This window comes from Pteropus vampyrus, unplaced genomic scaffold (assembly GCF_000151845.1).
Source record: "Pteropus vampyrus isolate Shadow unplaced genomic scaffold, Pvam_2.0 Scaffold152, whole genome shotgun sequence".
NCBI classification, from domain to species: Eukaryota; Metazoa; Chordata; class Mammalia; order Chiroptera; family Pteropodidae; genus Pteropus; species Pteropus vampyrus.
This window is the reverse complement of record NW_011888933.1, coordinates 5,133,717-5,155,615: the sequence shown is the minus strand read 5'-3', so window position 1 is coordinate 5,155,615 and position 21,899 is coordinate 5,133,717. Positions and strand designations below refer to the sequence as shown.

Below are 21,899 nucleotides of genomic sequence, written 5' to 3'. Positions count from 1 at the left end.
TCAGAATAATTGAGTACCGGGTAGCTGTTGATTTTATTTGATAATAATATTTAGTACAGAAAGTGAAATATCTTTCAGGCATAGGAATTGGATAATATGTGAATTAGGCAAACATTAAAAAAATTAACTGAGACAAATTTAAGTCAGCCCTTAGCTCAGGAAAGAAATAATAAGTAGAGGTAGAAATTAGTAAATGTATTTTAAAAAGTACTTGGCATAGGAAAAGTAGAGTTGTAGATAGAGTCATCTCAAGCATAGTCTAGGGAAAGAGGCACAAAAATCTGGATGGTTCTGTTCTTTGAATAATTATAATCCCAGTAGATTACTAAAGGAAATGTAACTACTCTATTCTCACTGTTTTGTGTTCATCATGTAATTTTCTTACCTTTTCATTTCTGCAGTGAATATAATCCATAGGCCGTAAGCTAATGATTTTTCACTTTTAGTGTTCATCAAAATAATTGTGGTATTTATTAGAAGTACAGATGCTTGCACCCCACCGTAAACCCACTGAATCAGAATTCGTAGATGTGAGGTTGTGCTGTCAACCAACTCCCAGGTGATTTTTGAGAACCACAGTCCTAAGCAATAACTAGTCCCTGTTCTTGAGCCAGTGTATCTACCATTACAAATAAAAATTTACAATATTGATTTATAGGTAAATCTCTTGCCAGTTTGATTTCATTATGGCTCCTAAGTGAATGGCCAAATTCGTTTTCTGATTTCATAAGGTTGAGTGAACCAGACAATCCATCAAAGTTTTCAACATTTAATACCACCCCAAATGTAAAGTTTATTATCATTACCATTTTACCTAAGGTAAAATATATTAAGTGGCTTCAGTTACTTGCCAGTTTTAAGAAAGAAATCATCCAGATTTCACTATCTCTTTTGGGAGTATTCTGTAAATATTTATGTTCTGTTCAATGAAGTACAGATTCTGTGAACAATCTTGTTTTATTTTTTTTGGTAATATTTATCTACTGTATCAGGAAAAAAAAAGGGAAATATCAGAGAAAAACAGTTTTTTGTTATTTTCCACCCAATCAATGAATTAGCTATTTTCATTGTTATTAATATAAATTTTCACTTAGTGTGCACCTGGGCAATCTGTTTTTTAACCACCTCTGAAGAAGTGCAGAAAAAACTGTATGAAGAGATAGACCAAGTTTTGGGGAAGGGTCCTGTTACTCCAGAGAAGATTGAGGAACTCAGGTAAGAACACACTAAAAGGAAGAGGAAATCATTAAAAAGTCAATTTGAATTGGTTTCACTATCTATTTTAAAGCTAATGCTATATTTAGGAAAGCTATATCTCTTTATGGGACTTACAATATTTACATATAGATTTTTAATAATTTAATTTACTTTTAAAACCTTATGTAGTTCTGGGAAAGCTTTACATTAGCCTGTATAAAATAGTATCAGTGATGTCAGGTAAGTGGAACATTCATGCCTCGATGGGAATGGAAGATGGTACAGTCCTATAGGAAAACAGTGTGGTAAGATCTTGTAAAGTTAAATGTACACTTCCCATATGACCCAGTGATTCTACTTCTAGGCATTCACCCAAGAAAAATGAAAATGAATGTCTACACAGAGACCTATATACAAATGTTCATAGCAGTATTATTTATAATAGCAAAAAACTGGAAGCAGTCCAAATGTTCATCAATTGGTGAATAAATAAATTATACCATGGAATATTACCAAGTAATAAAAAGTTAACACACTGTAAATAGACACAACATGGATAAATCTCATTATGCTAAGTGAAAAAGTCCAACACCAAGATTACCTACAATGTGACTTCATTTAGGTGAAATTCTAGAAAAGACAAAACTATCGTAATAGGAAGCAGATCAGTGCTTGTCTGGAGTGCCACTGGAGCCTGTGCCACTGGAGCCTGTGACTGAACACTGTCATCAGTTTAGGGGCTTTAAAAATAGAGATAGCCGGGGACCAAAACCAAATCTAATGTATAGCCAAAGTTGAGAATCACTGTGCTAGTGATTTTTATATCTCTGGGGAGTCACATCATATGACTTCCCAATTTAAAATCCTTCAGTGACTTCTGGTTGCCCTTAAAATTTAAACTCACTAACGTAGCTTATGAAACATTTCAAAAGCTAAGCCTTGCATTCCTCTCTCACCTTATCTTTTATCACTTCTCGTCTCTTCATACCCTTGTTTCTTCAAAGGTCCAGCACTCTATCTTCTGACTTGTGCAGACTACTTCTTTGTCTAAGTTCTCTCTTCCTGTCCCCTCTAGCTAACTCCTTTTTTGTCTGCAGGTCTCAGCCTAGCGTTTAGTTCTCTGCATAGTCCTTTCTCTAGTTAAGTGCTACTGCCATGTGTTCCCTACCACCTTGAACTTTCTTTGTCATAACAGCTACTGCGCTTTTTAACTGTTCATTCTTGAGGTCCCTTCTTTTCTCAAAGAAACTAGACTTTGAGTTCCTGTGAGGGCATCTGTCTTGTTCAGTGTCGTAGCTGAATATCTAACACAGTGCTTCTAATGTAGTAGGTACCCGATAAATATTTGTTCAAAGAGAAATAGAATGATGTTTCCTCCTTTGTTTTTGTTGTTTTTAGATATTATAAACAGTCAACATTCCTATGCTTACATCTTTGTTAATATTTCCATTTGTTTCTATTAAGATTCTGGAAATGAGATTATTTAACGCTATATGCAATAGTATAATATTTATTAGTATGTCTTATTTATTATGAAATTAGACAGATCTGGATTTCAGTCTTGTCAACACCACTTACCTGCTTTGTGTTCTTAAACGATTGCCTCATTTTTTAATTCTGTAGAATTAAAATAATTATAGGGTCCATAATTTTCTTGTAAGGATTACGAGATACTACATAGAAACTATTTAACAGAACTAGTTCGTGGCAAGATTTCAGCATATTTTAGTTTTATTCTTCTCATTGTTATGGACACTTAATATTCTAATACTATATATCTTGCCAAGTTACCCTTCAAAAAGATGATACCAATTAATACTTCAAATTGAATATGATTATATTTTTCCCCATTTTTTTATTGTCTATTGTCATTCTTTTTCATCTTTGCTAATCTGGCAAGTAAAAAAATGCTTTGGCAATTTTTTCATTGTTAATAAGAATTATTTAATATGTTTTCAAGCCATTTGTATTTATATTAATTGCTTTTTTATATTTTCTGTCCATATTTCTGTTGAGGTATTTGATTATTTTAATTATGGATTTTTTAAAGAGATTTTATACATTAAAGATATTGACTGTAAATATTTTTTCCTAATTGTCTTTTAATTTTACTTATGATTGAAAATACGTAAAAAAACCTACATAGATTATTTGTATTTTTCTTTATGGTTTCTGTCATTGTGTCAGTATTTTTATAATTTTTAGTAGAAAAGTCTTTTATTAAAATGTTCATCAAATCCTTTATTAAAAATAAAGGACTTTTCTACGCAAAAATCCTAAAACTATTGTTTTGAGTTTTCTTCTGGTACTTTTAAAGGTATTTTTATTTGTTTAAATCTTTACCCACCCTGGACTTTATATACTTCTAATATATAACATATTTTCAAGCAAAAAACAATTATCATGTGACTATTTAAACTAGGAAGGTTATGAAAGCTGTTGAATGACATTTTGAAATGTATGTACGTTTCAAACTGCCTCTCCCAAAGTAAAGATCTTCAAAAAAAATTTTTTTTAAACAGATATTGTCGGCAGGTGCTTTGCGAAACTGTTCGGATTGCCAAACTGACCCCAGTTTCTGCCCGGCTTCAAGATATTGAAGGAAAGATTGACAAATTTATTATTCCTAGAGAGGTAGGAAACATTTAGTATACTTAAGTCATTCAGTTTTTCTTTTCAACTTTTAGTCTATATTTTAAAACTTTATTGTTTAAAGTGTTCAATAAATGCTACCCATTGTTAAAGATGATCATTTTTAAGTGACAAAATAATATATGGTTGTTTTAAAGTTCAAATAATATAAAAGAAAAGTCCCTTCCCCATAGGTACTGCTGTTAATAGTTTAGAGTGTACTTTTATAGATCTTTTTTTGTGTGTATATATATATTACTCTCTGTATGTGTATGTATTTTAAAAACTGAATTTATATGTGAAAGTTTACTCTTTATATATTGTTCTTTAATTTTCTTCTTTTAGTAGAAAAGTGCTAGTACCACTGGAACTTGATACAACTACAACTCATTATTTTTAATAGATGCATGGTATTCCATGTACCATAATTTATTTAAGCAGCCTCCATAGATGGAAATTTAGGTGGACTTTTTTTTTTTTAATACAAATTATATGCTTTTAGAGGTATTGGGTAGAGCCTTAGAAATGGAGTTTTGGGGTCAAAGTATATATGCATGTTAAATTTAAATTGCTGTCTAAGTGGCAATTTATATTTTTAGCAACAATGTATGAGAATGCTTTTTGTCTCCATATCCTTACCACTTGTGGGTTTATGAATCCTCTACATATTTTATGAATCTTATATGAAAAATTGCCTTGTTATTTTAATGTCCCTTACCCTAATCATTGGTGAGATTGAGTAGCTGATCATTAACAGTTTGTATTTCTTCTTTTGTGAATTATATGCTAAAACTCACTCTTCTTTCTCCTGAGCCTGTATGTCTTTTGTATATTATTCATACCATCAGTTCTATGGCAAATATTTTTTCCTTTTATTATTTATCTTTTACTGGTGCTTATGGTATGTTTTGTTTTTACTGGATGCAGTTTTTAAATTTTCATATAGTTACTTTAGGCTTCCAGATTTTGTGACATGCTTAGTTTTGCCTTCTGCACTACAAGATCACCAGAAAAATGGCTTGTGTTTTCTTCTATTATTTTATAGTTTTAATTTATATTCATTATCTATGTTAAAAGAACGTTTAGGACGAGTTGACTTTCGGGAGTCATTCTGTCTCTGCTAGGCCTTGACTAACCAGAGTAATTTTTTTTCACAGACCCTTGTCCTTTATGCCCTTGGTGTGGTGCTTCAGGATCCAAGTACTTGGCCATCACCATACAAGTATGAAATATCTGTCATTGTCATTATGATTATTGATTTTTATGTATTTGCATGTTGTGTATTCCTTTTTTAAGTTTTGAGGAGAAAATTCCATATGTGACAATGATACAACAAAAGAAAGCCACTGACTTCCCTTTATATCTTGTGCTCACTACTTTTTCTTTGATGAATCTGCTGGCTGCTACTTTTTGTCTCTCCCTTTACCACTTTATCCTAAGACCTATTTAATCACCTAAATTCTACAATGGAATTTTGGAATTCTTTTCTTTTTTTTGGTTAAGTGGGTACTGTTTATGCAGATTTTTTTTTTTCTGCTCTTGGTCTCAATTATTAAACTCTTTAGTCAAATTCAGAAAATAGGTTTTGCCTCTATGTGTTTTTTTGTGAGAATGGCAAGGGAAAGAAAAGTTGAAGACAGAGCTGCTTTTGTTTGCTTCTTAGATAGGCATCTCGTACAATCTGCTTTAAAGAAAAGGGTTAAATTTATTGCCCTGGAAGAAGGTTGTATATTGAGTTGATTGTGGGTAAAACAGCAGTGTGAAAGGCAGTGGGACAGGGTTGATGCATGGTTAAAGTACTAGGAAACCTACTTCTGGGGATTAACAATGGGGCGTATTAAGTGTATCTATCATTTTAGTTTTGAATCTTATAATGATATTAAAGGAAATCTATTAATGAAATAGCAATCCTTCAAAATATGCTATAAGTAAAAATTAGGTAAATTTTATATTCCAAGTGGTTTTTATAGCAAAATTAAAGATGTACATAGGTGGGAAATATATGCTCATAATTTGAAAAACAAACTTTGAAATTTTAAAATTTTTTAAAAAATTCGCATATGGAAAAAGGCCACATTTTTAATAAATTGTAATGAAAAATGTAAACTTTGTTGGCACTTTGGACAGTATTTCCTTTCTTAAAACACTCAGAGAATCTAGGTTACAAATTAAAAATACTGAAAGGTAGCTATGCCAAAATATGGAAATCATTTTTAGGGCTCAAATGTAATCAAATTTAGGAAATGTTAGTAATAATGTTATATGCAAAGGGAAAGCTTTTCGAAGTTGGGGACTTCCTTCCCCGTCCCTTGTGGAAGGTTCAGAGATAAATCTTGTCAGCACCTTGAGATGATCCCTGAGAGACAATTCGTACTAACAGAAATGTACAGAGGACTGAGATATTGAGTGGAGACAGTTGACTAATTACATTTAAATATAATTGTCACACAGAGGAGGAAGAAGAGATTGACTTTTTTCACTGAACCTGATGCTCTTGAGGTCAGTGTGGGATGTTGCATATCTTTTTATGGCTGAGTAGTATCTGTGGTGTGGATGTACCAGATTTTGTTCAGCCTTTCACCCACTAAAGGACATTTGGGTTGTTTCTAGTATTTTGCTATTATGAATGGAGCTGCTATGAGTATTTGTATACAGGTTTTTGTGTGAACGTAGGGTTTCATTTCTTTTGGATAAATGCCCAAGAATACAATTGCTGGGTTATATGCTTAGTGCATGTTTAGTTTTGCTAAAAACTGCTAGGCTTTTTTTCAGAGATTCTCACCAGTTGTGTTTGAGAGGTTCAGTTTCTCAGCAACCTCAATAGCATTAACTATTATCACTATTTTAAAAAAATTTTAGTCTAATACGTATGTGGTGCTATTTTATTGCGGTTTTTATGTTTTCTTTTTGAATGAGTAACTGACATTAATGTAGTCTTCCTATATAAAAATGTCTAGATATGATTAATCTATAAAAAAATACATATAAGTGCATTATTACTGTTAGAATATTGGCAGTGTTTTAGAGCAAGAAACCCTGGGTCAATTTGGTCAATTTCTATGACTTAAATGGGTAATAATGTAAATAATACTCTATACCAAATGATGAAATATTGTCAACTTGTACAAACCAAACTAAAATAAAATTCTCAACAGAAAAGAATGAAGGCAAACATCAGAAATCTCGGTATGGACCAAGAGCAAGATTGTGACATAGTAGGCTCCTGAATTTCCCTATTCCTGCAGACACACTGAACATATATCTATACATGAGCAATTTTCTCTTAGAGAAATTTAGAAACTAGCTGAGAAAATACCCACATTGAAAGTAGTAGGAAAGGCTGAGACACTCTTGCCATAAATCCTATCCCTAGCACAGTGCCATATATTCAGGAGGGAACCTGATTCTAGCATTTCCTTGAGAATTAAAGGGTTTTGGACCATACCTTTAATGTCCCAACTTTGAAGACTCTCACTTGAGGAATAGGCTCCCAAAACACCTTGCTTTGAAAGCTATCGGGGCTTGTGATCATGAGTCCCACAGGACTTCAGCAAATGATGAATCAGTTCCTAAAGGGAGCATGATGGGAGCACAAGCACTCACAGTGGCTATCCCCCAGGGCTCAGCACAGAGGGAGAAGGCAAAAATGCTCATCTCCATTTTTTCCTGGAAGGAAGTTGACTGCATACCTTATAAGCTGCTGCCTGAGGGTCTATCTTCTAATTAGCATTCATCTAGGTACTGACTGTGATCATCGCCAGAGCCTTATGGAGCCAGTGGGCTCCTTCCTTTGGCCCCTTCCAACAATAAAACCAGGTTTCCAGCATCTCCTCTGTGCACACATCTGGTGCCCCAACTCTTACAGCTTCCATATGAGGAACATGCCCAAATGAGCTAGCTCATATAGCCAGTGGGTCTTAATGTTCATAATTCCTACAGGACTATAGCAAACAAAGAAGCAGTTGTTAACAGGCATGCAGATATTTGCTGTGTCTGACTCCCAAGGTCCAGTGCAGAGGGAACAGACAAAAAATGGCCATCTCCTAGTCTTTCTTTGGAAGGGGTTTGACTGCATACTTCACAAGTAGCTGGCTCAGGGTCTGACTTTTAATTACCACACATCTAGGTGCTGACTCTGATCTTCCCCTGAGCTCAAAATACCTAGTGGGCACTTCCACTGCCTTCTCTCTCCACTTGCTCCAACAATAAAGCCAGCTCACCACTATTTCCCATGAAGGAGCTTGTCTGCATATCTAGCAGTTCAACTTTTATGGCTGCTGCTTGAGGGATAGGCCATCATCACCTAGCTATGATAGCCAGCAGGACTTAATTCACAAGTCCCACAAGATTATAACAAACCATTTTTAAATGGATACAGGAGCACCCCCTGTGGGTAAACACCTGGGCTCCATGCAGAGGGAACAGACAGAAATGGCCATCTCCCAGTTTCTCCTTGGAAAGGGTTTTGACTACATCTTCTAATCAGGCTGCATCTGGGTGCTGACTATGTTCCTGTCCTTTTGGATGTAGACAGGACTTGGCATACTCTCACCTCCTAGGAGCCACTACAAATGAAGATGACAGCTTGAGTAATCACAAAAGTTAGAGACAACCAGGAACTCAGGCTGGGCTAACTAACGAGGTTTATCTCCTACACAAGACTGCTGTCAAGGCTGGAAGAAGTGGCTGTTTTATCTAATGTGAGGAAACCAACACAGAGAGTCATAGAAAATAAGGGAATATGTTCCAAAGAACAAAGAAAAATCTTACTTTGCTTTTTGATGTAAGTGATTTACACAATAGAGAATTCAGTATAACAGCCATAATCATGGTCACAGAGGTCAGGAGAACAATGCATGAACAAAGTGAGAATTTTAAAAAGAGATAGAAAATACTTAAAAAGTACCAAACAAATCATAGAGTGGGAAAATGCAATAACAGAACTGAAAAATTCTATAGAGGGGTTCAACAGCAGACTAGATTAAGTGGAAGAAATGATCAGCAAATTTGAAGACAGGGCAGTGGAATTCATTTAATCAAGGGAACAAAAAGATAAAAGAATAAAAAAGAGTGAAGATAGCTTAAGGGACTTGTGAGAAACCACCAAGCAGACAAATATACACATCGTAGGTGTCCGAGAAGGAGAAGAAAGAGAAAAAGGAGCAGAGAAAGCTTATTCAAAGAAATAATGGCTGAAAACTTCCCTTCTGGATCTAGGAAGCCCAAAGAGTACTAAAAATAAATCTAAAGGGACTCACACCAAGACACATTATAATTAAATTGTCAAAAGTTAAAGACAGATAAAATCTTAAAAGTAGCAGGAGAAAGACAACATGTTATTTACAACCCCCCCTCCATAAGACTGTGGGAGAACAGAAAGAATTTCACTGAAAAAACAGCTGTGTATATAATGTCTGTTTCCAGAGGATTGTATTTAATGTTTTTATAATAGTTAAATTTGTTCACAGTCGTTTGTTATAATTAAACTTGATAACTTATTTGCAGAGAGCTGTATGGCTTATAATGAACTCTTAAATATCTTGTTGATGTCCTGATAAACCTTATTTTGTTAGACAATGTGTAAATAGATAAATTGCTAATATTGAGAATGTGTCGTTTGTAAACCTAACTTAAAATGCTATATTCTCTTTTGATTAAATGTTTCAAAATCCCAGAAAAAAAAAACCGATTATTTTATTGGGGAAAAAAAGATCCAGTATGAAACAGGAAATCAATTACAAGAAGAAAACTGGAAAATTCACAGATAGTTGGAGATAAAACAACATGCCACCAAACAATGGGTCAAAGAATAAATTCAAAAAAATTTGAAAATATCTTAGGACAAATAAAAACACATCAAAACTTATGTGATGTAGCAAAAGCAGTTCTAAGAGAAGTTTATGGCAATAAAAACCTACATTAAGAGGAAAGGAAGATCTCAAATAAACATCTTAACTTTTTACCTCAAAGAAGTAGAAGAACAACAAAGCCTAAAATTAGTAAAAGGAAGAAAATAAATCTCAGAGTGGAAATAAATGAAATAGAGACTGGAAACATAATAGAAAATCTCAATGAAAGTAAGAGCTGGTTTTTTGAAAAGACAAAATTGACAGAACTTTAGCTAGACTAAGAAAAAGTGAAAGCTTAAATAAATAAAACTATAAATGAAAAGAGACATTACAACTGATAACATGAATTCTAATAATCATAAGAGAATACTATGAACAATTTTATGCTAATAAGATAGATAACCTGGGAGAAATAAATTCCTAGAAACATAAAATATACCAAGCATTTGACAAAATTAAATATCCTTTTATGATGAAAACTCTCAAATTAGAGATAGAAGGATTGCGCCTCAACATAATAAAGGCTATGTATAACAAGCCTACTGCTAACATCATACTCTGGTTAAAGGCTGAAAGCTTTTCCTCTAAAATCAGGAGAAAGACAAGGATACCCACTCACTACTTTCATTCAACATAGTATTGGACGTCCTAGCCAGAGCAATTAGGCAAGAAAAAGAAATAAAAGGTATCTAAATCAGAAAGGAAAAATTAAAATTGTCTCTATTTGCAGATGATAAGATATATATTGAAAACCCTAAGGATGCCACCAAAAACTGTTAGAACTAATAAATGAATTCAGTAAAGTTGCATGATACAAAATGAATATCCAGATCTTACTTGACTTACGACGAGGCCATGTCCTGATAAACCTGTTGTAATTTGAAAATACCGTAAATTGAAAATGTATTTAATATACTTCACCTACCAAATATCATAGCTTAGCCTAGCCTACCTTAAATGTGCTCGGAACACTTACATTAGCCTATTGTTGGGCAAAATCATTTAACAAAGCCTATTTTATAATAAAGTGTTGGCTATCTCATGGAATTTATGCATATTGCTTTTACATTATCGTGATGTTGAAAAATCCTAAGTCAAACAATTTTACATTGGGGACCATCTGTATGAAAATCAATTGCATTTCTATATATTAACAACAAGTTATCAGAAAGAAAAATTAAGATAACAATTTCAAATACAATAGCATCAAAAAGAGTAAAACACTTAGGAATATATTCAAATAAGAAGGTGAAAGATCTATGTACTGAATACTGATGGAAGTAATTGAATAAGACTCAAATAAATGGAAAAGTAATCTGTGTTCATGGATTGGAAGAATTAATATTGTTAAAATATTCTTCCTAGCCAAATGATTACAAATTAAGTAAAATCCCTATCAAAAATTCCAGTGTCACTTTTTACAGAAATAGAATTAATTTTTAATTCATATAGAACCACAAAAGGCCCAAAATAGCCAAAGCAGTCTTGAAAAAGAACAAAGGCAGAGACATCATACCTCCCAATTTCAAACTATATTCCAAAGCTACAGTAATCAAAATAGTATGGTACTGACATAAAAACAGAAGTAGATCAGAGACACATAGACACATAGAATGCAGAGCCCAAAAATAAACCCATGCATTTGTGATCAGTTAATTTTCAACAAATGAGGCAAGAATATACAGTGGTGGAAAGAGCATCATCAATAAATGGTACATGGAAAACTGGATATCCACATTATAAGAGAATGACACTGGACTCCTGTCTTACAACAGGCAAATGGAATAAGACTTGAATGTAAAACCTAAAACCTTAAAACCCCTGGAAGAAAACAGAGGGGTAAGATCCTTCACATAGTTCATGGCAGTGATTTTTAGATTTGACACCAAAAGCAAAGGCAACAAAAGTCAGGATAAGCAAGTAGAACTATGGCAAACTAAAAGGCATCTACACGGGAAAGGAAACCATCAACAAAATGAAAAGGCATCCTATGGAATGGGGGAAAATATTTGCCAACCACATATCCGATATAGGGTTAACATCCAAAAAATATAAGGAACTCCTATAACACAATAGTAAAAAATGGGGAAAGGACCTGAATAGACATTTTTACAAAGAAGACATGCAAATGAAATGGCCAACAGGTACATGAAAAGGTGCTCAACATCACTAATCAGAGAATTGCAAATCAAAACCAAAAGAGAGATCACCTCACAGCTGTTAGGATGGCTATCGTCAAGAAGACAAGACAACAAATACTGTTGGTGTGAATATAAACTGGTACAGCCACTATGAAAAATAGCATGGAGGTTCCTCAAGAAATTAAAAATTGAGCTATCATATGGTCCAGCAGTGACACTTCTGAGTATATGTTCAAAAGAAACAAAATCATCTTGAAGAGATATCTGTACTTCCATGTTCATTGCAGCATTATTCACAAGTATGGAAACAGCCTAAGTAGAATGTTTTTCAGCCTCACAAAAGAAGGAAATCCTGCTATTTTCACACCATGGATAAACCTGGAGGGTATTATGTTAAGTGAAATGAGCTAGACAGAGAAAGATAAATATTGCAAGGTATCACTTATATGTGTAATCTAAAATAGAAAAAAAAAAGTCAGACATATAGAAACAGAGTAGAATGGTCATGGGGATGGGGAGTTGGGGGGATATAGGGAATACCTGATAAAAGGGTACAAACTCATTTTCGAGATGAATAAGGTCTAAGGATCTAATATATAAAATAGTGACTATGGTTGATAATACTATATAGTATAATTGAAATTTGCTGGGAATGTAGAAATTAAGTGTTCTCATAATGCACATGAAATGGTAACTAATGTGATGGATGGGTTAATTAATTTGAGGATGGTAATCCTTTCACAATGTGTGCAGATGTCATATTGTACAGTTTAAGTATATTACAATTTTATTTGTCAATTATGCTTCATTGAAGCTGAAAAAAATAAGTAATCATTTTGGTTTTTATTTTATTTTTAATCTTTAAAATTATGAGTTGCTGTTTTTTTATTTTTAAATTAATTAATTTATTTTAATTAGTATCAAGTATACAGTGCATTGGTTAGACATCAATATAGTTCATAAAACAATCCCCCCAATTGCTCCCTTCCTCCCCTGGCCTTCCACCTAGCCAACATATTAATGGTAATTGCATTTCCTATGCCATGCTCCCCATCCCCATGACCGTCTATCAACTACTAATTTGTATTTCTTTAACCCTTCACCTCATTCTTCCAGCCCACCAACGCCCCTCTGCTCTGTCTGTCACCAAATTGTCCACTATTTTTGTGAGTCTGTTTTTGATTAGTTTGTTCTTTTTGTTCCTTGGATTCTGCATATAAGTGAAATCACATGGTATTTTTCTTTGTCTGACTTAATTTCACTCAGCATAATAACCTCTAGGTACATCCATGTTGTTGCGAATGGTAGGATTTCATTTTTTTAATGGCTGGATAATATTCCATTTTATATATGAACCATAATTTATTTATCCAATCATCTGTTGATAGGCATTTAGGTTGCTTCAATATCATGGCTATTGTAAATTGTGCTGCCATGAATATTGGGGTGCATAGATTTTTACAAATTATTGTTTTGGTTTTCTTTGGATAAATACCCAGAAGTGAAATTGCTGGGTCAGAAAGTATATCCATTTTTAATTTTTTGAGAAACCTCCATTCTGTTTTCCATAGCGGCTGTACCAGTTTGCGATCCCACCAACAATGTATGAGTGTTCCCTTTTTTCTCCACATCCTCACCAACACTTGTTGTTTTTTAATTTATTGATGATAGCCGTTCTGACAGGTGTGAGGTGATATCTCATTGTGGTTTTAATTTGCATTTCTCTGATGATTAGCAACCTTGAGCATCTTTTCATAAGTCTATTAGCCATCTATTTTTCCTTTTTGGAGAAGTGTCTGTTCAGGTCTTTTGCCCATTTTTTTCTTTTTTTGTCTGCCCATTTTTTAATTGGATTATTTTTTTGTTGTTGAGTTGTATGAGTTCTTTATATATCAGCAATCAGTTGTCTATTTGTTTTGTTGAAAAATTGTGTTTTACAAAATAATTGGAAAAATCAAGTTTGATTCTTTTAATCTGAAAATGATAGACATCTTTGGATAAACATTTAGAGTTTCTATTTTCAAGATAGTTTATAAAAGGAAAAACATTAAATTAGATATAATTTTTATATGAACTATAATATAAGAAGTGCGTTCCAAAAATGAAAAGTAATTTATACTTTTTAAAAATGAAATGAAAGAGAATTTTCTTTTTCTCTCATAGAGTTTAGATCTCCTAAAAACATTTGTATTTGAGAGGGAATTTTATGCTCAGTAATGGATGGTTTATTTGTTTTGTTTTAGTATATTCATTTTCCCTGTGACAGTTTTCAGAGTGAAATCTGTACAATAAAAAACCTTTGCCTCTTCATTTTTCTCACTCATCAGTAAGTGCAGATGTAATGTAATTAAATTGCTGAATATAATTTTAAGTCTGGTGTCTCCAGTTTTAAGGAATAAATTTAATTAACGAAGCAACATAAAATGCCTTGCATATTAATGATGGTCTCATGTAACTGATATTTCTAACACTTTTAAATTTAAATATTCATTATGTGATTTTGTATGTTTTATCCTTATATCTCATAAAATGATGTAAACTTGTGTTACAGTTATACTCATTGCTGGTTTCACAGAAATGTATTTTTTATCTATTGTTTGGAATAATAAAGTAAGCAGAAAGAAACTAAATATATATAATATTCAGTAATTTGGGGACATAATAATAGGTGAAAATTAAATATAATGTGCCAGCAGTTTCTATTTTCATTAGTTTTTAAACTTTGTTATCTACCTGTGTTCTTATAGTGTAAATATGTAAAATCCCAATGGAGCTCTGTTAAATTAGCCCCAAATCTTTTTAGGTTTGATCCAGACCGTTTTGATGACGAATCGATAATGAAAACTTTCTCCTTGCTTGGATTCTCAGGCACACAGGAATGCCCAGAGCTGAGGTGAGATGACAGAAGAAGTAAAGTGAAAGGAAAGATGTTAGACTTTGTACTTATAAATTTGATGATCAATGTTGATGAGAATGAGCAATCTGTATAATTAAAATGTAATTGTTAATCTTTAGTAACGAGGCTGCTTTCTTCCTGACTAGGTTTGCTTATATGGTGACTACAGTACTTCTGAGTGTATTGATGAGGAGACTACACCTACTTTCAGTAGAGGGACAAGTTATTGAAACTAAATATGAGCTGGTAACATCGTCCAAGGAAGAAGCTTGGATCACTGTGTCAAAGAGATACTAAATTTTATACATTTAGTTTTGTTGAGGAAAATAACCATTTAGAAATTTGTATTGAATCCTTTTATAAACCAAATATGATTGTGTAATATAAGCACCTATTATACTTTATTAAGTAAATTTGGATTTTTGTATATCAGATTTTCTTAATGCATGATATACACTTATACTTATTGCATCAATATAGTGATAATTTTAATGGGAAGCTTTTAATTTTTGTCTTAGCACTTTCTATGTTACTATTTTTCTATGTTTTATCTTGGTTTTATCTTTAAAATTATTCATGAAGAAAAACTATTTTGCATAATTTGGGGAATCATGTTTTCTGAATATTCATAAAAAGAAACATAATCTTACTCCTTTTCATACTTCCAATGAAACTCCTTAAAGGGAAAACAAAGGACTTTCCATAATTGTATTCCTTGGATTAACATATTTAATTTTTCAGTATAAATTATTTGTGTTTAATCATTGTTATTAGGTTTGAGTAATCATTGGGTAACCTATCTTGTATTTGGTATTCTTATGCCTCCCTGGACAATAGTGTTCATTTCATGACTTATACAGGACTGATCATTTTGAAAATAATACAGTTGTTTTGAATGTGTTTCTGAAGTGCTTTTCCCAGGTGACAAACTAAGATTGAAGTTTGTCTTTCTGTTTTGCTGGAAATCTTATTAGTACTAAATTACCCCACTAATTTTCACTCGTGGAAAAAAATAGAATTCCTAAATTTATTTATTATTGTTATATACTTAACATAATGAATTCATGATTAAGAAATCAGAGAGCACTAACCAAAAACCAAAACCGATTAAAAAGAAAACAAATATGGGTGGAAATTGTAAAATATATGACAGAAAGGGATAATAACCATGTTACTTATAAAGAGCTCATACATATTGATAAGAAAATATAAAATTGATAAATGGAAAAAAGACATGAATAAGCAGCTTTTACAGGAGGAAATAGCTAATAAACTTAGAAAAATGATCAATCTCACTAGTAAGCAAAGAAATATTGGGGCTATTTGAAAACTATTTTAAGTATCTTTGAGAATTTACATTTTAGTAATGGTAAGTTTTATTTTTAATACTTTATTGATAGCATTGTATTTTAGTCCACTTTTTGTTGTTATATTCTTAATTCTTTTTCAAAAAATACATTAAAAAAAATAAAAAAACAAGGAAATATGCCAAGGTAGATAGAGAGGAAAGGAAGAAAAAATGATAAATGTTTGCAGGTGAGCTTATTTTTTACGCCGTTGGATTGTAAATTCAGTTTCAAGAATGTACCCTAGTTGTTAACCGAGTTATTTTATGCTGTTTACGGTTAATAGCTAACATTTTAGACCTAGTTATGAGTGGTTAACATAGAAATTTAATTAGATATAGACTTTATTTTCTGGAAAAAATATTTAACCTATGGAATAATTTAAATTCTAAAATTTTAAGTGAAAAGTAGTCTTAGTTCCTAGTATCATGTTTCTAAAAAGATATATTTCAAAATAAATTGTTAAATTTATTCTTACCTGCCTATGGTTTTCTATGGTTTTGTGTATGTAGCGCATCTTCCTTTGTTATCCAAGTATCTTAATTGGTTTTGAACCTGGCAGTGGAAGGTAAGAGTAGGCAATTGATATGTAAACCTAGTGTCTATAAAATCAGATGAGGTAAGTGGAGTTTTAAAGTAAGTGAGACCTGATCTGCAGTGATCAAGGCAGAATCAGGGCAGCTGAACCAGAAAGTCAGAGAGTTGACATGTTGCCAATAAATGAAGCACTGTATAATTACAAATAATAATTGGAATCAAGGAAAATGAAGGATAGATGAATCGGCTAAATAAGTTATCTATCCATAGTTACATGACTAACTTAAAATAGTCAAAAATCATCTTCAAGAGGATTTAAAAATATAAAAATACTGTTAATCATGTATAAAATAAGTTACCCATTCATTGTTGTTCTTACTCATCTCTTTGTATTTATCAAGTGACTGAAAGTTTAGTAGCCTCAGTGTCACTGAAGGCTCACAGCATGACTCTACCAGGAGTCTTAAGTTTTGTAGCTTTTGGTTTTTTAAAAACTATTTCTTCACTGATTCTGATCTGCATCCTTTTTGATAGTTCAGAAGTTTATTGTTAAAAACATCAACACAGCACATTTTTATGTAATGAAGGGGCTCTTCCACACTTGGTGCTAATAAAATTCAAGGCAGAATTAAATCTGTGCATGTGTTTGGGGAAAATGAAAATTCACATACTGTTTCATTTTTTAAAATACATAAGTAGAATCTATCTTATTTATAGACCTTATGTCAAAATTTGTTTTCTTTATCTTAGTTTATATTTTATAACAAAATTCTTTTTTATTATTAAAATTATGTAAGTTTATTGTAGAAAAATCTAGGAAATACGGAGACACAGAAATAGCAAACTCAGTCACTGCTAGTTCCAGTACTTGAAATTAGCCAGTGTCAAGCTTCTGAGATAGATCCTTCTACTCTCTTTTTTATCCACATACAATTTTTTCACGCATATATGGAGTTTTCTTCATTTAGTATATTATGAACAATAGCATTTTCTACAACCAGAACATTAGTATTCTCACTCAGAATGTAAGCACAGATTTTTGAAATTCTTACTGCTCTTTATGTTTTCTGATATTCTTGTTATATTTTTCAACTTTTAAAATATCCTTCTCCATCCATTCTATCAAAACAGTTATATTTTGTACATCTAAGTTACTAAAGTCATAAAACAATCTAGGTGTTACAACGAGCATTTAAGAAATGAAATTACACCCCTATTCTAAGAAAAATCTTCAGTATAATTAAATTGAAATTGAGATGACAGTTTAACTTTTAAGAAGAATCTTAAGAATCTTTGTTGTTTTTGGACTCTGGGGCAAACAGATTAAGATTCTTCCCTAAGGACATCTTTAGTTTTTACTCTAGATCCATAAAAAGCACTGTTAACCTATAAAATGTACTTTTTTCATGTGTGACTTTGTTGACAGACTGAAACCACTTAAAAAACACAAGTCTACCCAGTGTGTAAAACTGAGGACATGACCAGTAGCATTAAAGATTTGTTTAGTAGCTGTGAGAAGGTAAAACTGTGAGAGAAATTTTCAAGGGCAGGTTTTTATAATGTAAACAAAGTGACAGTGACCTGATTTTTCTTCCTAGCCAGTCCTATGCCTGTTTCTTAAGTTACTAAGACCAATTATTAAGATAGAAGGGGAGGACTTTAGGGTGGGGGTGGGGGTTGGCGGAGATATGACAACAAAGGAGTTACTGTTACTACAGAAGTCAGAGGAAATCTGCACAGCCAAAAAGGCTTAATACAGTGTTGCTTTGAATGGCTTTGACTGACCTGCACTGATAAAAAGGAGTGAGACTGAAACTTTACAGTAATAGTTGAGCTGAAAGTAGAGTAGGATTAGAACAGGCAGTTGTTACAAACCAAATACTTTATATACCTATCTCTTTTAGTCTTTAGAGCATAACAGTAGGTTCAGTGACAAACTGAAATAGTTTTTCATTCCTGCTAGAATGCTGTAAATGAAGATAGCTGAATACTAGCTAAGAAACAATAAAAGATCTAAACTTCAAATTATCTTAATATCTTCAGTGGGGTTTATTGGTGTATTTTGTTCTTAATTAGAAGGGAATCAAGCAATAGTTTCAAATGATATACTGTTCATAATAGGTAAAGAAAATGGTTAAAAGTACTGTGACAGCAATATTAAAAGAAATCTTAAGAAAATGAATGCTGCCAACTCAATCACAATTGTACACCTGTTTAAACTTTTTCCTGTTTGCACATACATGTGCTTTTTACTTATTGTAATTATAACAATATAGTTTTTCACTTAATTTCAAACATTTTCCTTTGTTACTTAATTTTTGTAAGGGCTTCAGGGAATATACTTTTTTGGGGGGAATAGACATTTAAAATAGAAATCAATTTAATACTTGATTTATAGAATTTTATAATAATGAATGGATAACTGTAAGTTTCGAGTTGAGAACTATTTTTTAAAACACCCAGGAAATAAAAGGCAGGAAATACATTCCTTTTTCCAGTTCCACTTCCCATTTAATCAATTTACCATTTGGTGGCTATCTTTCTAAAGATTGGGAATGGATATTGTTATAGCATGTGATAAAATGCCATGAACAAATAGTCACAAATATCCTATCGAGTAATTAAAACACACACACACATTTATATCTAAAATACTTGCAAATTCGTTTTAATTTTTAACACATGATAGTAGGGAATGAAACGGCTACCTCACCATTGTAACTGCATGATAGATAAAATTGTAAAGTTCCTCTCTTCAAAAAGGTAATCAATAAATATTTTTGAATAAATGAATGAGTCTTCATTGAGGTTTTTTGTGCACCTAGAATAAAGTAAATGGAATTATTGAATAGTTGAAAAAGATCTCCAAGTAGCCAAACTACCTGTAATGCTATTAGTGCTTTATGATATGCTAAGTACCTCATTACTTGAAGTATTTAGGATTACTTTTGTGTAAACATCTTTCAGTGATGCCTGTATTAGATGTGAACATATAGATTTATAGTAGGCTATAGTTATATAAAATATCAACCAAAATAGTTGTTAAATAGTTCTTTGTTTCTCCCATATCTTATCAATCATCATTAAACCAGGAAATGTTTAAGGATTGGAGTTTCTTATTAGGTTAGTGAGAGCATTAAGTGTCTCATGGAACACTATTCTGTGAGATACTCTAGGGAAAAGATTTTGGATCATATTCAAACTCATTCTCCATTCTATATTCCCGGATATTTATAATATATATTAATATACTGGAATTGCTGAAGAAGTTCTGTAAAGAAACCTATTTTAACTTGGTTTAACACTCAGTGTTCCAAATATATTTGAAAAGGGTACCCCTTTTTCCAGTTATACCTATTATCCTGGAAAACCAGTGTTTCACAGAAGTGGTGTTCTGTAGACCAGAATGAATTTGGACCAACACGATCCTGAGACAAATAGGAATCTCAAGGAACATGTCTTAGGTAGTTCCTTAAATTCTGCATGGTCCAGAGATTCTCTAGACTGGGAATGACCACAGTCTTAGAACCAAACCACTTGAATTCCATATTCTCTCACTCCCTTACCGCTCTTTTCTCCGTCAGGGTACATCACCCTCTAGCTCTGCTGATTGTCTCCTATACACCTGACTTGACTTCCTTTCCTTTCCTTTCTAAAGAAATGGGGCCTATTTAGAATAGCGTCAGGTTTTTTCTTGAGCCCTTAACGTGTGTCATATCTTATGCTAGGCACTGGGGATACAGCAGTGAACGAATCAGACATGACATTATTATTGTGTTCTCTCTCTTCTTTGCTTCATCCATGAGGGAAAACCCCAAATTCTTAATGTACCAAAGCTTAACTTTCCAGCACTCAGAGCTCTCTAGGTCCTGGGTTTGGAAGCAGCTCAAGGACCCTTTAGGTTAGTGGCTGAAAGGGACACAAAAAGGAACTTGTTGACTACATGACAAAGAAAAAGGGCTTCTGTTATAGGCTGTAGTGGGAGAAGAAGCACAAGGAAGTGTTGGGAGTCAAATCATTATTTTTGTTTTTAGTGTATGGGCCAGAGGATTAAATTTGGTGTCTTATCAAGGAAAACTGTCAACACTGATGCTAAATCACTGGAGAACTTTCAGAGTGAGGAGAAATAAAGCTGAGAATTGGTTGGACTAGGTTAAAGATCAATGTTTATTATAGTCATTTGTATGAATTGTTTAGTTTTACAACAGCATTAGGTGTGTTCAGCTTTCATGATTTGTTGATTCTGTTGGCAAGGTCATCGGCTAATAGATAATTGGATTTTTAGAGCTTAAAAGGACCTCGTAAAGATTATGTAGCATCATTTGCTCACAACCTAAAAATTTAGAGAAGCCTAGAGTTTCTGGGTGTGGTAATGTTATTGGGTTTTTACTTTGGATTTTTCTCATATCTTTCTGGAGATTCATGCTTAAGTCTATACCACTATTATATTCACAGCATTTTGTTAAGCTTTCAAGGAGGTGTAGATTCAGAAAGAATTGGAAATTAAAATATATATATATTCCTGATACAGAACCTTTGAGGGAGATGCAAATGTGTTTTGAATGTTAAATTTACTTAGATTTAAAAATACATATCTTCAAGCAAAGTTGCCATGACAACCTTTCTTAATGTGTGTATAAATTTTATGTCTGTCTCTTTGAGATTTTCATCTTTTCCAATACAGGGTTTAATCACAAGAATTGGTCACTGTGGTATATTTCTATCTGCATGGTGCCTTATGGGAATTATATAATTTGAGGAAATGCAAATCAAGCAATAGGACAGTTCTATAGCATAGTGGTTCCACCAAAATAAATGTCATCTGGCTCTCTCCATGATCAAGAGATTGATCTGGTTTCAAACCCAAAATGAAATTTTAGATAGAACCATGAGTCTGTTCTGAGTTTCTGGGGTTTTTTGTTTGTTTGGTTGGTTGGTTTTGTTTTCTTATTAAGAAGACTTATAGGAGAGCCCTATAGGAGGAAATTTGGGAAATTCTGGACCAAATCTTTTGGTCAGCCCCGAACTGACCCAGCCTACCTGGGATCATCTAAATCTCATCTCTAGGTCATCTCTTCCTCCCCTCCCCTCCCCTCCCCACCCCTCTCCTCTCCTCTCCACCCCTCTCCTCTCCTTTCCTCTCCTCTCCTCTATCCTCTCCTTCTCCCCCTCCTCCTCTCCCTCCCCCTCCCATCTCCCATCTCATATCTCCATCTCATATCTCCGTCTCTTCTCATCTTCTCTACAATGGCCAGGCATGTGGACAGAAACACCCCAATCCAGCAATGGTAGAGAGAGACCA

General features: G+C 33.0%; 1 protein-coding gene across 4 annotated transcripts in view; it reads left to right on the top strand.

The window, feature by feature from the left end:
- LOC105298426 (cytochrome P450 20A1) overlaps window positions 1-18,894 on the top strand; it is a 45,428-nt gene extending 26,534 nt beyond the window's left edge. For 3 of the 4 annotated variants that reach the window (XM_011369700.2, XM_023536310.1, XM_023536309.1), the window contains 5 exons: window positions 1,095-1,215; window positions 3,720-3,831; window positions 4,986-5,050; window positions 14,622-14,711; window positions 14,861-18,894. In XM_011369700.2, coding sequence (XP_011368002.1) covers window positions 1,095-1,215; window positions 3,720-3,831; window positions 4,986-5,050; window positions 14,622-14,711; window positions 14,861-15,011 — 539 coding nt within the window. In that variant the 3' untranslated portion in view covers window positions 15,012-18,894. The remainder of the gene's footprint in view (window positions 1-1,094; window positions 1,216-3,719; window positions 3,832-4,985; window positions 5,051-14,621; window positions 14,712-14,860) is intronic. The other variant, XM_011369699.2, reaches the window with a different exon arrangement.
- Window positions 18,895-21,899: the final 3,005 nt, after the last annotated feature.